The sequence below is a fragment of the Dipodomys merriami genome, unplaced genomic scaffold, assembly GCF_024711535.1.
Source record: "Dipodomys merriami isolate MVZ:Mamm:240054 unplaced genomic scaffold, mDipMer1.0.p SCAF_57, whole genome shotgun sequence".
Classification (NCBI taxonomy): Eukaryota; Metazoa; Chordata; class Mammalia; order Rodentia; family Heteromyidae; genus Dipodomys; species Dipodomys merriami.
This window is the reverse complement of record NW_027206146.1, coordinates 2,997,724-3,013,679: the sequence shown is the minus strand read 5'-3', so window position 1 is coordinate 3,013,679 and position 15,956 is coordinate 2,997,724. Positions and strand designations below refer to the sequence as shown.

Here is a 15,956-nt window from a genome sequence, read left to right as displayed (position 1 = left end):
TGAGTCAAGGTAAGGTGGGTTCCAAGCACCTTAAAAGGTAGTAGCTTTTGAATTTTATTGAGGACTATGGTAACCCCCCCTTTTGAATATGGTGAGAACCTGGGCCAGAAGGCCCTCCATGGGGCCCGGGTCTTGGTGCCCCAGGATTATATCATCCATGTAGGCATAGGCAAGGGAGATATCTGAACCAAGCATAGGCCCTAAAAGTGTGGCCAAGTATTGCTGACAAAAGGCCAGGCTAGAAGGGATGGAGAAAGCAAACTTCTCTCAGTCATCTGGATGCAGGGGGATATTTTTTTTTTTAAATCTTGAATATCAATCACAACCAAGGTATATTCTGAAGGTATAGCAGGAGGCCAGGGCCTGCCTCTTAGGGAACGTCCTACTAGCTCCATCCTTTCATTTACTTTACTTAGATCTTGGAGCATATGCCAAGCCCCAGAAGCTTTTTGAATAACACATAGGGGTGTGTTCCAAGGACTCACAGAAGGGAGTATGTGCCCAAGGTTTTCTGTTCCACCACCGGAAGGTGGAGGGCTACAAGTTTAGGTTTGGTCAATGGCCACTGCTCCACCCAGGTAGGGCTTCCTGGCTTCCAGCTAGTGGGAAGTACTGGAGGTGGGGGAGTGGCCTTTAGGATTGGGGGTGGACCCGAGCGGGTCCCCTATGTTCTTCTCTGTAATGATGAGAGTTTAAAAAATCCTTTTCCTTAATTCCCTCTAGATCCTGTTTAAGCCTTTGTGCTTCTTCCCCATTCAGGATATCATCATAGGATGCTCGATGGTCTGTAGTGACCACGGTATCCATTTGTCTTACCATGTTTTGCACTAGTAAATTGGCAGTGAGGTTCTTTGCCACTAAAGGGCATATCTTTCCCTGCTCTCCATCTGGGTTAGTCCATTTCATAAGGGTGACCATCTCTTTGGACTGGTAGTTGGGCCCTACCCCCAATAACAGGGGCCCAGGTGCAAGCTTACAGTCCAAGGGCACTTCCTCCTCCCTGAGTACAGATCAATCTGCCCCAGTGTCAATTAAGCAGTAAAACTGCTTCCCAACTATGTTATGAGAATACTCAATACAGGACTGAGTGCCTCCACCAGTCCAATGGGTCTGGGTCATCCTGCCACAAGGCTAACTGGGCCTCGCAGCAGAGGGTGTTCCTCCTTGACTTAACAGGGCTGGAGAATGCCCCTACCCTAGTTTAAAGGCTTTCCATCTAAATCAAACTTGGATCAACAATATTTTTCCCAATGGTATTTCTTCCTGCACCTGGGGCAGGGTGTAGGTGGCAGTTTGCCAGCGCCCCCCCGGCCGGGATTGTTGTAAAGAGTCCCTCTTAATGTGCCCCTCCTGCCTGCATTTAAAACAAGTCCCTCTCCCCAGTGGTATTGGGGTTCCTTGGTCCTGAGATGCAGGTGATGGGTAATAGCCTCAGTCATTGCCAATGACTGAGCCTGTACGGCTAAAGCTAGTTAGTGATTGGGACTGGTGCTGTTGTGTTCCCACATCCTGCAAGACCACCACCCATCTGCTTAGGGAACTCTCAATCCCTCACAGGCCATGCGGTGGTCTCCATTCATCCCTTCCCAGACCAGCAGCTTTACAAACTGATCTCGGAAGTTCCCTGCCAGCAGCTTGCAGTTAATACTCTGTTGGACTCAGTCTACAAACTCAGCTAGAGGCTCACCAGGTTTTTGTCTCACTCCTGCTCTGGGGGACTCAGTAGGCCCATCATCCAGTTTGTACCATGCGGCAAGTCCTGCCTGCCTCACCTGGTCACAGTATGGACCAGGTATTGCGGTCTGTTGTACACCAGTGGAGTGCCCTTCCTGCATTTCTGTTAACATGGCATAATTAATCGGTATCTCCGGTTGACCCTGCCGGTTATTTTCCACCCGCATTCGGCATTCCTCCTTAAAGAAAGCACACCATTTAATAAACTGAGAACTGGTGAGGATGGCTTTGGCCCCATCCAGCCAGTCCTTAGGGACACACAGGTGATAAGCAATGTCCTGTAATAGGGTCCGGGCCATCCTCCACCACTGGCTTTCGGTGCTCTGTAAGTTCCTTAGCTTCCCATGGATACCATTCCAAGGGCCTATTAGCTGCTGGTGCCAGACTGACCAGATAAGCCTGGGGAAACAAATCCTATGGCCTAGGGTCATGTCCCCCGAATGGCCCTTCCTTTCCAGGGTAGGCCTCCGAGTAGGTTACTTCCCCAGCCCTCGGCTTCTCAGTGGAAGGTTTGTAGGGGTTTCGGTCTTGCAGGTCACTCTCCTAGGTCGCATAGGTTGACGTACCTCCCCTCCAATCAGGGCAATAGAGAAGGGGTCTATGACCATCAGGGGCACATGAGTCAGAGTGAGTAACTTTCACCCTTGTTTTGACTTCCACTGTGCATGTTTCAGTGCATTCTCTGTCAAATTTGACCCATTCCTTTTCCTTCCCACTTCCCAAGTCCTCCTTTACTCCCTAAGGCCAATGTTACTCCTCTTCCCACTTCCGTGAGATAGCATTACCCATACTAAGGGTTTCACTTACCTGAGAGACTGCTTAGCCTTGGCCGGCATATTTTACTTTCATGCCCCAAGCTGGGTGCCAGATGTCGGGTCTTTGCCTGTTCCTCAAAGACGGAAGGGGTCCATGGAAAGGTAAGTGTGGCAGCTCGCCCATTCCCCAGTGTCCCTTTGCCTGGGAGACAATCAGACACAGTGGAGAGTCAAGTCAAGCAGGAAAACTCATTTATTAACACACAGCAAGCACTTTTTAAAGCAAAAAAGAGCGGGTGGCATGGCAGAGGAGGAAAAGAAACCAATCACTGTCAAGTTCACACCCTATCAGGCACCTAAGCTTCCACCATCTGATTATGCAATAAACTTAAAGCAAATCAGGCTCTGCCCACTCAACTACCTATCTCAGCACCAACTCTGCTGCCCATGTGCTCTACACACAGCCGTGCTGTGGGCAACACTATGGCTGAATGGGAACCCGAGACTGTACAGGTGGGACTGGACTGTACAGGTGGATCTGCTCAGTTTCTGGCTAACTAACTCCCTCTGGAATGGAGGCCATAGAACCTGAGCTTTTTTTCAGAGGATGGCCATGGTAACTACTGCACACAGCTTTTCCATCTCAGAGCCATCACAGCAGAATCCTGACCAGTGTCTGACAGTACATCCCTTTACCAGTTTGGTGAAGGGTCCAGCCCCACATGCCAACAGGAGGACCACAGAGTGCAGGTGGAGGCTCTGCTAGGGCCCCAGCCTGGCCCTGTCAGCACCCTGTCACACCCTTTCTGCTTGATCACACTTTGACACAGTCCCGCATTCAATGAAGTCTGTATTTAAAAAAAGAAAAAAACAAAGAGAGAGGGTTTGGAGAGCTTCCTGAGTGCTGAAAATGTGAGGGTTCGTGGAGCATAGGGGGTGTAGACAAGGTATTCAGCTCTGCTGGACCTTGCCATGAAAATCTTTTCAGTGGCATCCTTTACGGTGAACCTGTAACGATTTGTCCCCGGTCCTGATTCCTTTGAGCTGATCAGCCCCACGTGGGGGCAGAGTCAGAAACACAGGCAAGCCACCTGGGACTTCACATCCACAGTAGGGGTAGTTAGGGTGAGAAGTGAACCGAATTAGAGGGGCTAGCCTGTGTCTGCTGTTCCATGAGGAAATGCTTGGGGTGGGAGGTATGACTCAGGTGGTAGAGCACCTGCCAATGAGCAAAAGCATCAGATACTTACTTCAAGTCCTAGTCTCAGATTTTTTAAAAAAAGGGAAATGCTTGCTTGCTACTGGGGAGAAATACTCAAATGTTCCAGGCCAAAGCTTTTCTGTTGATTGTGGTGGAAATGTGGAGAAAAGTCAGGGAATTTTGTTTGTCTTTACACATGGCCTGTAAGCTATTTCCCAGTCTCCAGCCAGTACAGGTGAACAGAAAAGTAGTGTTTGTGGGTGAGTGTTTCAACATCCCATGATGAGTTCACTCTGAATTAAGGGTGGGTCCTAGAGCCAATCACAGTGTCCTCCTAAACACCACAGCTGGAGAAGACTCAGTACACAGAGGGCACAGTCTAGGAAGAGAGGCAGGGGTTGGCTGAGGATACATCCCTAAGCCCAAGAAAATCAAGAACCATAACTGGGCCTCAAGTGAGGAGAGGTGTGCAGAGCCGATCCCCATAGAAGCTGCGAATGTAAGCCACTGGGTGAGGCTATTTGTTCCAAGAGCCCCAGAGAACAGGTGCATCAAATTCTCATATTATGTGCACATGATCAGAGAAAGCAGCAGTGAGACGCTCCCTCCCCTGCAGAAACCAGGCTGGGAGCAAGGGACACCATCCTAGGCCAGACTGGGAGGACAGTGTCCTAACCTCAAGGCTCTGATTGTGACCACAGCAGTGGACTGCAAACCCTCCCCTGTGTGCTTCTCCTGCCTTGCTCCAGTGCATGCAGCACAATGATGCCACGTGTGCTGAGTGCAATGACATCACTGAGAACAACTAACCCTGGTGGCTACAGAAGGGCTCCTTCCCCAGGGCATAGCAGTCCAGCAAGCTGCATTGAGGTGAAGAATGGTCCTATACCCCAAGAAGGTGAAGAGCGACTGAGAGCTTCCCTGCACACAATCCTCTGTGCAAGGCATTTAAGCATCTCTTTGGGATCTCAATGGAACTGATGAACAGTTAGGTAAAAAATGCAGCTAGGCTTAGTGATGTGTACCTGAAATGCCAGAACTGAGGAGGCTGAGGCAAGAGGATACTAGGTTCAAGACTAGCCTGGACTACACAGTGGAGACCCTGTCTTCAAAAGCAAAAGAGGGTCTGGGAAGGTGGCTCAGTGATAGACTGCTTGCCTTGCATGTAGGAAGCCCTGGGTTTGATTCCTCAGCACCACATAAACAGCAAAAGCTGGAAGTGGCAATGTGGTTCAAATGGTAGAGCACTAATCTTGAGCTGAAGAGCTGAGGGACAGTGCCCAGGGTGAGTTCAAGTCCCATGATGGACCAAAAAAAAAAAGAATAGAAAATGAGGGGCTGGGAAGGTAGCTCAGTGGTAGACTGATTGCCTTGCATGCATGATGACCAGGGTTCAATTACTCAGCATCACCTAAGCAGAAAAAGCCAGAAGTGTTGCTGTGGCTCAAGTGGTAGAGTGTTAGCCTTGAGCTGAAGAGCTGAAGAACATCGCCAGGCCCTAAAACCAACCGAAAAAAAAAGACAATAGAGAATGATATATTTAGGCATATTCTCAAGAATATGTACATCCTTGAACACCATATCCATTGTGGCACTATTCACCACAGGCAAGAAACAACCCAGAAGCTCCATGGTGTCTGCAGAGAAATGAGTGACACTGGACATGGTCTTGTGGAACAAAGTCAGCCAGGGTCAGAGCAGTGGAGTGAAAGGCCCAACTGTGGATGAATGCATAAAGAAGATTTAGCCTGCTCAGTCAGTGCTGGAGTCCCCGGCCGGAGGCATGATCTTGAGATCCCGCCCCTCCCGGTGCCTCTGACAACCCTTCATCAGGATTTTTCTGTCTGAGGCATACTTCAGTGCCCAGGATGATGAACGCTGACATGGATGTTGATGTTGAAAATCAGATGCAACTGGAGGAAAAAATACGACTTATTAATCAAGTGCTGGAACTCCAACACACACTTGATCTCTCAGCAACAGTAGATGCTGGTGAGAAAGGAAACCTGAAGCTAAAATCAGAAAACCAAGTTCTTGGACAATATATAGAAAATCTCATGTATGCTTTCAATGTTTTCCAAACAACCGACACAAAAGCAAAAGAAAGTAAGGGATTGAGTTCCCTTACTGCTTCTCTCTCTCCCTCTCTCTCTCTCCCTTTCCTTCTCTCCGTCCTTTCCCCCTCCCTTCTTCTCGCCTCCCTTTAAAACTTGGGTAGATTCCAAACATTACAGAACCTTTGTGGCTTCATTGAATGTTTATGAAAATAATTTCAAATCTAGGCAAAATTAACTACTTAACAGGAGACTTCCATGAGTCTGTGTATTATGTTAGTCTAAGAAAATGTGCAGATGTATTTTAGGGACTTTGTAATTAGAATTGCATATATTTATGAAACTTGAAGATGAATGTTTTATTGAATTTGCTTTGATATATAGGCTACACGCTTACTTAGTAAGATATACAAGAAAGTAACCATGTTGTGAAAATGTGACTAAAATCATGCACTGAATGCATAGCTTTATGTATGTACCTGTTCACCATTGTGTGCCTCTCCTCCATCTGCCTCATTCTCCCCATTTACCTTCTCCTAAGTCAAGATAGTTTCACATTTGTAAAAGTACTTTGAGTAGTAATCACCTGACAGTAACCTAATTTGTAAGTCCTGTAGTCAACCAAAACCTTGCCTAAAGTTTTTCAGTTGTACTTTCTAATAATAAGATAGGACTGATGGTTTCTCTTTAACCATTTGAAAACAGATTTGGTCTATAAAGAGGATTTTTAAGTTGAAACAAAATTATCAAATTGAGCTCTGTTTAAAACCAAAGAACCAACTTGCACCCAATAATTCACTTGCTAGCTGAAAAGATAAGAATTTTGGTTATGTGCTACGAAGGTGGCTCAGTGTTTGCCTTGCATGTATGAGGCCCTGGGTTCGATTCCTCAGCACCACATAAAAAAAAAGAAAAAAGCTGGAAGTAGCGCTATGTCTCAAGTTTTAGAGGGCTAGCCTTGAGCAGAAGAGCTGAGGGACAGTGCCCAGGCCTACAGTTCAGGCCCCACGACCGAACCCCCCCCCCCTGAAAAAAAAAGAATTTTGGTTATGTACCAATTAGGAGTAGATAGTCTGGGAGGAATACATAGAAATAGGTAAAAAAAAAAAATAATGTGATAAAAGTAGCAATCAACTCCAACTGTTTTAACTCCAGATTTGTATTGTCTCTGGCACAGCAAAGATCTTCCAGGGAATACATATCTAAATATATGTAAATGGGTTGTTTGACTGCTCTTACATATGCCACATGCTATGCTATTCCAGCTCTAGGGTTTGGTTGCAAGGTTTATTTGTTGTACGTAGTCAATTAACTGTTACCAAATTTCTTGAAGAGTGTACTGGTATTAAAATCATGAATGAGACAATTTTATATCTATAATACTTGGTAAGCTCAGTATTTTTATCTCACCCTGTAAATTCAACTAATTGCATGGTAGAATTTTAGTCATTCTAATAACAATTACTAATAATTTAGTTTGTAGATTCCATTTGATAAAGGAATCAATATCTTCCCCGTCTTTGTTTGAAGAAGCCAACCCGCCTGTCATAGGTTGGGTGGATCACCTTGTCTGCCTTACCCATAATCGGGCACTTTTTCAGAGCGAAGCAGAAGGCCCTGTCTTAGGTTGGTCAGACTGGCACCCCCTGTTACCCGTCTCTGGCAGCAGTTATTCTCCGGGACAATTTATTTATATGGAGCTTGATCTTATGTAGCTGGCTGGCTAAAATCACAAGAGAGTTTTGCAGTGCACGTATAACACAAGGAAGGCATAGAAAAACCATCAGTAAAAGCACTCCCAGGCCAAGCAATGACATTAGCAATCCAACATAAGTCAGGGAAAGGATATAGTGTTAAAATTGTTTGAATAGTTTTTTTTTTAGCAGTTTTTGCCACTTTAGAGTCCAGAGGTAGGGATTATGTAGAATTATGTGCAAGCTGATTAAGATAATCGGCTGTTTCTACATTTTGTGTTAGCACCACCACAGCTGCTGCTCTGGAGGCAGCTAATGAAATAAAGGCAAAAACATCAGCTAAAAGTAGGCCAACAAATCAACGAAGGCACATTAGTTCTTTCAATTGTCTTAACACTTGAATGCCAGAATTTTTATACCAAGTTTTAGAAATATTTACAGGAAGCATAACAAAAGATGGTTGCCTAACAATAAGTATGGCTTTAGTTATGCCTCTATACAAGCAATTAGTAAAAGAACAATTAGAACAAGTGACATTAAAATAATTAGCTCCTACAGAGATATTAAACAGTCAATACATAATGACATTGGGTGGGGATACACAACTCATAATATTTTTTAAAAGGGATTGATTGGGCCAGGTTATGTTGTTGAGTGGAGCCACCAGCATCCAAACATGATGTTGAGGATGTCCATTCATCCACCACAGTCCAAGATTGTACTTATTAGTAAGATGAGCTCCAGACCAGTCCATTAATTGAGAGTGAGTTCCAGAAATATTGGTAACAAATGGCTGTACATACCTGTACCTTATTGGATGAGGCTCTCCTCTAATCCTACTATTTGTGAAGAATTAATGCAGTGGTGTATCATATCAGATGGTGAAGAATTTGCATGAACTGGGTGTTCAGTTGAGAAAGATGTCATCTGTATATTGTACATTTGATTTTTGTCCAGGTTCCAAATTACATGAGTCATGGATAGCATTATAATACAGCCTGGAATTGAGGCTTTAGAGCTGGTGGTAAAGCAAAAAGGAGTTCCAATGCCTGGATCTGAGATATCTCCCATCTTGCTGTGCTGGATGAAGGGATTGGGGCAGTATTGTATGCTGATCTATTGACATGAATGAGTACTTCAACTCTCTCCCAAGTTTAGGGTGCACGAATCGGGGGATCCGGCAAGTAAGCCCAATGTGTCAGCATTTGTGTCATCTGAATGAGCCTCCACAATACTAAGGCAATGCTCAGGCAACCAGCGGGATTTATTTTCTTACTGCAAAGTAATACAAACATGTCCTCAACCCCATGTTAAAACTGGATCAGGGGACTGTGCCAATCACCTGTTAAAGGATCCTTCCACTTTACCTGGGCAAAAGATCTTTGCTCTCTTTTTTTTACCCAAAAACGCTGTGCTGAGGAAAGGCCATTACAGTATAAGCTTAAAAAATTTAGTACAAATAAAGTGTGAGAAGAATATTAACAGGAGACAAGGGTTATAATTATCCCCTTTTAATTTAAAATTTTGGTGTTTTAATAGCCCGTTGGCTTGTTTAACAATTTCTTGTCCTTGAGGAATATAAGGAATACTGTAGAGTGAAAAATCTGGTAAGATTTATAAAAAGTTTGAAAATCTTGTCCAACATATCCGGGACCATTATCAGTTTTAATATGTTTAGGAAGTCCCATAGTGGCAAAGCAGTGTAGGGAAGGAGCAATACAATGTTTGCTAGTCTCCCCGGTAAGAGGAGTAGCCATAATAAAATTAGAGTAGGTATATGGTAACATGGACAAAGCGAAACCACCCAAAAGATGGAATCAGGCAGGAGTTTAGTCTACTTTTTCCATGGTGGAGGTGGTCAGGGTAACGATGTAGAATTCCTCCAGGTGACTGTCAGGCTGTAGCAGCAGCAGCAGGGTCTCTCAGTGGCTCCAAGGGACTGTCACACACCTCGTGCTGTGCTGTAAATTTCTACACAGACTGGTTAAGGATACAAGTAATATAGGCTCGGCAGGCTGTGGCCCCACTAGTCTTTAAGGCTATTTAGAAGATAGCCCAGGACAAATTACCAAGATGACAACCTTTTTAACTAGATAGTTTTTGTTTTAATAATGCTGACTTTTTTAGACAGATATAGAGAGCTCAGGCCTGTACTTCTATTTTTCATGTCTTTTTTTTGGTCTATTTTTGCACTTTTTTAAAATGACTTTGATCCCTTGTTCTAAAAAGTGGATGATGGGCAAAGATTCATCTTCTGTAACTTCTTCAAGCTGACTTAGATGTATTGATCCTACCTAACCAGGAACCTATAACAGTCTATTTTACAAAGAAGTTACCAGGGTTAGATGTCACTAAGAACAATATTTTAACTTTGGCAAATGCACAGACTTTTTTTTTTTTTGGCTACAGCAGTGTAGCTTGTTTAGCAGTTAGTTTGTAAAAGCATCTTTAAGAATGTGACCTCTAGTGACCCTAACAATGCCTAAGTCACCTGTGCAGGCCTTTAGACAGATGTTAATAGAACCACACTCTTAGGTTTACAAACTTTTTTCTTGAGCAGATAAATTTTATGGAGCTGGTGTTAGCTCAAAAGTTATTGATAATTAGTGCTTTTGGTACATACAGGGGTTGTAATTTTAACCATCCCCACATTTTATAACTTTAGATTTTTAGTACTATCACGTTTCTGTGCCTACAAAGTAGACAGTCATGGATATTAGGCATGCTTACAACTATCTTCCCATGGCCACCTGGCTCTGACCAATTTTTGAAGGGCCATGTACAAATGACTCTAGGATTTGACATTTTTGTCCTCCAAGTAGTGGCTTATTGCCTCTGGATGCTCCGCCATTGCTCTTGTCCCAGGAATGTCTTCTCTACACTGGGATAAATGTCTCATCTGTATTTTCCTTAGCTGGTTGCTGGACATGAACTTGGGCCTAAGTGCTTTTCCTCAGCTCTACAACTCAAGGCTAGCCCTCTGCCACTATGAGTCCCAAAGCAACTCTGCTTGCTCTTTCAGCACTCTGCTGGCTGAGTAGAGGTGACAGTCTCACAGGGACCTTTTTCTGCCTGGGCTGGCTTTTAACCAGTTTGCAGATCAATGAGTCTTATAAAAGGCCACTTTACTCCAATTAAAAGAAACAAGGTGGTCAACATAGAAGTAGCTTTTAAGCATGCTCTTAACTGAAACTTATTAAGAGTCAAAGTTACATCTGACAAACTTATAAGAATCCTCTGTGTTTTGTTCTTGGCTTGCTGGAACCTTTAAAAACCTATAAGAGCAAACCGAATTAGCAATTAACCAATTATTTTGGTCATCTTGATTTTTCCCCTTTGAGGCAAACGTTAAGAACAATTTTACTTTTAAACATTTTATCCAGAAATACATTCCTATTTTTAAGCCTCCTATTAATCTCTTCCATTATTTTATACTTTAGTTTTTAGTTACATTAAAAAAAATCCCTTAAAATCTCGAGGCCATGTGTCACTCATTGTCTCTTGGCTTTTTCTTTTAAGGAATCATGTTGAGGGACGAAAGCCCAGAGCAAAGAGACAAACGGTACATGGTCTCCCTGATAAGTGGATGCTAAAATCCAAAATGTTAGGTGATATGACAAAACTAACAGGTCTTAAGAAACAAAGAACTCCCACTCATCTGGTCGAACCACTACTAAATATCCCCATGCTGCTGATCACATGTATGGTGTACATGTGTACACCGTTATATGTTATTGACCATGATAGACAATTTGCTCCAGGAACGTTAGAATGAACTTGTGACTTTAAATGAGCATCAATATTCCACAAAACTGTGAAATTCGGGAAATTATGTAATCATTTAAACACAAATAAGAAAAAAAGAATCTAGGAGAAGGTAGGGAGGGGAAGGATGGTAGGGGAAAATCAATGGAGGGGGTAAAACAATGCTCAATAGGAAGGTACTCATTACCTTGCTCAAGTAACTGTAACCCTCTGTATAGTATCTTTACAATAAAAATTTAAAAACAATAAAACATGTACACATTAAAACTTTTAAAATCAAATGAGAATTTTTTATTAATGCAAGAATTACAATCATCACTGTACCAAGAAGTTAAACTTAACACATTTATGACTTTCAAAAACATATCCTAATTGTAGAACATCATTAAAAGCAAGTCACATTATACAAATACATTTTTTAACCCACTTTTTAAGTCCAAGGGGCAGTTTTAGCAATACTAATCAGATCATCACATCAATAATTTTACCATCATGTTTCCAGTATTTATCCGTAGAGAAAAAGGACAGAACAAAGCTGGGTCACGTGGCCCCTCCTATGGAATGGGCATGGAACTAATCTCACTCTTTAGGGTAAGGTGAACTGCGTTTGTGCCAATTTGTGCTCTTTCACCATGCGTGGACTCCTCCCATGGTCCATCCCACCATGTATGACCAGCTGAACTGAATTTTTGCCTTTTACCGCTTACCCCTAAAGATAGGTCTTTTGTTGGCTTTTAAGATTTTTCCTTTTCTTATCTCTTGGTTTTTGAATGAAAATACACAGTTTTAGACAGACAGAACAGGTAATGTCTTAGACAGGATTAAACAAACTTTTATATTTAAACTTTTAATATTAATCCACACATTTTAGCCAAGAGAACTAAATTCCAAACAGCCAATGCATTTTTGTAAATCCAGATAACTTGATTATAGTGTAAACAGCCTTATGCATTTTAAAATACCAGATTTTTTAATTTTTTAAGTTAAAGAATCCTTAGAAAGTCATTTAAAACAATGTGTAAATTTTTTGAAATTTTTGGTGATGTCCAAACCTCATACCCTTTTAAATTTTAAACTTAAACTTACCCAATTGTTACAGCATGCTGATAATTTTTATCTTGAACATGTTCACAAATACATACAAAACACACACAGATCTTAAAGCATGGGAAAAAATCAAAATCACTTGTACATCCATTTAAAACTGGTATCAATTTTAAACAGAACTAGACAAGACAACAATCAAAGGCTGAGTTGGGGGCTAATGGACCCGCAGTTTATCTCTAACTCAGAAAACACACTGAAGTAAACAAGACAGACAACTGGCCACAAAGACAAAATCAGTTCTCAGTGAATGGGACCACATCTCACCACCATTCACAAGTGGTACTCAAATCCACTTGCCAGGGGACTGAAACCCACTCTACTCACCTCCAGAGGATTTTTCTTTTAGATTCCTGCAAACGTTGACCCAGGGGCCTTCCAAGGTGGAGGAGATTTCCCAGTCATCTTGGGGCAAGGGAAAGAAGTCCCTAGTGGCCATCCCCTCATACTTACAGGTACTCCCCCGTACTCAAACCCCCTGGGCCAAGGCCAGAGGCTAAGATCTTGCTAGGGTCACTTGGAGGTGGTCAGTAGCATTTTCATCTGGCTGCAAGTTCTCCCTGCCAGCCCTTTCAAGTTATTATTTGATCCTCCAGGTTTTTCATCCCCACCACTCCCCTACTTCTGGATCCAGAGAGGGTGGAGGAGGTGGTAGTGAAAGGTAGAAAGGACGGTCAGTTTAAAGTGTAAGTAAAAAAGAAGGAGCTAGAGAGAAACAGATATTAAAAGGTGGTGTTAGCCAGCCTCCTCTGGGCTCTCACATCAGGATGAATCTGAGAGAAGAAACATTCCAAGAATTCCAAAATACATACACACAAACATTGAGACAAAACACATTTACAGCATGCACATTGTAGATTGTCAGACAGAAAGTGTGGCCCCACTAGTGGATAGTTTACCCTGATGGGGATCCTGGGGGCCTCACCCACCGGCCCAGTTGGCTGTCTTATAGCGTGTCCGCTAAGACTCTTGCCAACCCCAATACAGAACCTGCAGGCTATACAGATACCAGACAATTACAAACCAGCAATGTTTTAACTTACAGGCCATTTGCATCATAATGTCCCTGAACCCTTTTTTTTTTTTTTTTGCTAAGTTTCTAAACTAATGGTTCCTTCCTCCAGGAACCAGGGGCATACTTACTTGACAAAGCGAAAGAAACTCTCTAACTGACTCTGTGCAACTTTCACTCCTCGAGCTTGAAGCATGCCCTTAAGAGCCTGCACATATAACATGCGACTCTTACCTTGGCCCATAATTTCTTACTCCCGACTATACTTTCACCCACTCTCTTTTTCCGGACACATCCTCTGACCTTAGCGGGGTCCTCTGCCTTGATCCCAGGATTTCAGGTCCCTAATCGGGTACCACTTGCTGGCAACTAAAGAGAATCCTGAATTCGGGGGCAAGGATGAGAAAAATAAAGACATAAGACAAAGGATAGGGTCCGGAGGTCTGCATCTCCAGACTGCTGCACCGTTTATTTTTAACTTTCCCTAATATATACTATTAGAAGCCAAGAGGTAACATAAGGTTACAATAGTCCAGAAAAACAAGGAAAATTTCAGTAAAAACAGAGTGCAGTAAAGCAAGACAAGGTCAACTGGTAGAAAGTAAAACAAACTCTGCAGATATAGCAAAGCAATCCCGGACACCTGGTGTTTTTTAAGTAAGCCAGCTCCTTGTACATGCCTTCAACTGAGCACAGGGGTCAAGATGACCTTAGAGCTTTACTGTCGGCTCCCAACAAATATCAGAGGTAATATTAAGATATTATACTAGGATCCACTAATATAGCTACGAAGGACACCTTCACAGAAAGTGTTGAATGAAGTCCATTTATAGTTGCCAGTGTTGGTTTTAATAGCCAAGGGGAAGGCAGAGCCAATGCCTGTTAACTTTCTTTGAGTGGGAAAATAATTGAGCCTGTGATGATATCCTGCATCAAAGCAGGTTTCTATGGTCAGACCATCTGGTCCAGTTTGGCTTCCTGGAGTTGACTCAGTTTCCCCATCTGAACAGAGGCCAGTGCATTTAGTCCTTGGAGACCAATTGAAGAGACGAATGAACTTGACTCTGTCTAGTCACTGATGTTTGGGGCTTTTTGTGACTAGTGTTTATTGAAGACAGCTCCTCAATATCTGTTAGTAATTAATTTTCTTATAGAGTCCTGAGACTCCACGCCTTGTCAAATACTGAGCACTATATAGTGTTAATCCCTAATTTAAAAGGTCAAAATCCTAAGTGTTTTTCATCTTATTTGTGCTACTATTGGAGCTTGAATTCAGGACCTCATGCTCTCCCTTAGCTTTTTCCTCTCAATGCTGGTGGTCTATCACTTGAGCCACAGTTCTACTTCTGTCTTTTTGGTGGTTAATTGGAGAGGAGAGTCTCTTGGATTTATCTGCCCAGGTTAACTTCAAACTGAGATCCTCAGATTGGTACCTGGCTCAAAACCGTCTTGAGTGCTAGTGTGCGTTGTTGATGTGGGGATCTTCACACCTGACCTCAGGTGAAGGGTCTCGGTCAGAATGTTGGCATGCTGAAAATATTGTAGGAAATTACCTTCAGACTGGATGTTTAAGGTGTGAATGACACAGAGATAGACTTCCTGTTTAGACCTGGGCCCTGTCTCCAGGCTATATCATTATAGATAGATACAAATATCCCAAAATCTGAAAAAAAAATCTGAGGCCTAAGTATTTTGCATGAGGGCTGTTCAACCTGCCTTACGAATAGTTTAAGATAGTGTATGTGCTCTGTATGCACATAGCATTTAGAGCTTTCTAGTATTATTCTGTGCTATACATTTCACAGCCTCCGGCTCTTGTTCACGCCTGGATCTTCTCTGTCCCAAACTTTCCAACTTTCCTGATTTCTCTCAGAAAGAAAACTCCCCATAGGCCATTGGGATCTTTGGCCACTACGGAAGCTTGGTAGGGTCAAAATAGGAACCCCAAGTGCTTTGGGCTTTGCCCTCTTCTTGCTCACCCTGCCTGCCTTCTTGTCTCCCCTCTGTCTTCCTGCATGTCAGGGTGTCAATAGGAGGCCTGGTTTGCCCCAAGACCTTATTCCAACCACACACCTGCTCAGCCTTCTCTGTGAGAAAAGTCTTAATGGGGCCATGAAGGAAGATTGTTACAATTTCACATCAGTGCAGCTGAAAAGCGCTGACAATTCCATCTGACAAACATTAAGCCAGCACCAATTGGTGGCTGGCAACTATGATGTTGGTGACACTGGAAGTGACCCCCTGAGGATGCAATACTGGCCTTCCTGAGGTGCCTTACAAATTGGGGACAGAGCCGGACCCAGCACTAAGGGCTCAGAGTAGTTCTTTTCTCTCACCCGAGGACCCATCGCTCCTACCTGGGCTCCACCACCCCTATTCCCTACAGCCTGGCTCTCCACAATCCCCTGTCTCACTCCTGAGTGGGCAAGTGGCTCCCAGCACAGGGTGTGTATGGAGAGGCTGCACCAAGCATGGACAGCGGGTCCACTTCCGGTCCCACTCCCAGTCCCATGCCTGCTGATGGGTCTTACACAGGACCATACACTCAGCAGGGCTGAGGCCCCATGAGAGAGCAGCAAGCACCTCTCCTATCCATGGCTCCCTTGTAACAGAGAGAGTCCAGCCACTAGAGCCCCT

At 43.5% G+C, this 15,956-nt stretch overlaps 1 protein-coding gene and 1 pseudogene across 1 annotated transcript in view; both read left to right on the top strand.

Moving 5' to 3' along the window:
• LOC138812426 (voltage-dependent calcium channel gamma-2 subunit-like) overlaps positions 1-15,956 on the top strand; it is a 351,801-nt pseudogene that overhangs the window by 232,253 nt on the left and 103,592 nt on the right.
• The window catches only part of LOC138812374 (serine/threonine-protein phosphatase 2A 65 kDa regulatory subunit A alpha isoform-like), a 20,263-nt gene continuing 4,373 nt past the window's right edge, over positions 67-15,956 (top strand). Inside the window, exon 1 of the mRNA XM_070000331.1 lies at positions 67-159. Coding sequence (XP_069856432.1) covers positions 67-159 — 93 coding nt within the window. The remainder of the gene's footprint in view (positions 160-15,956) is intronic.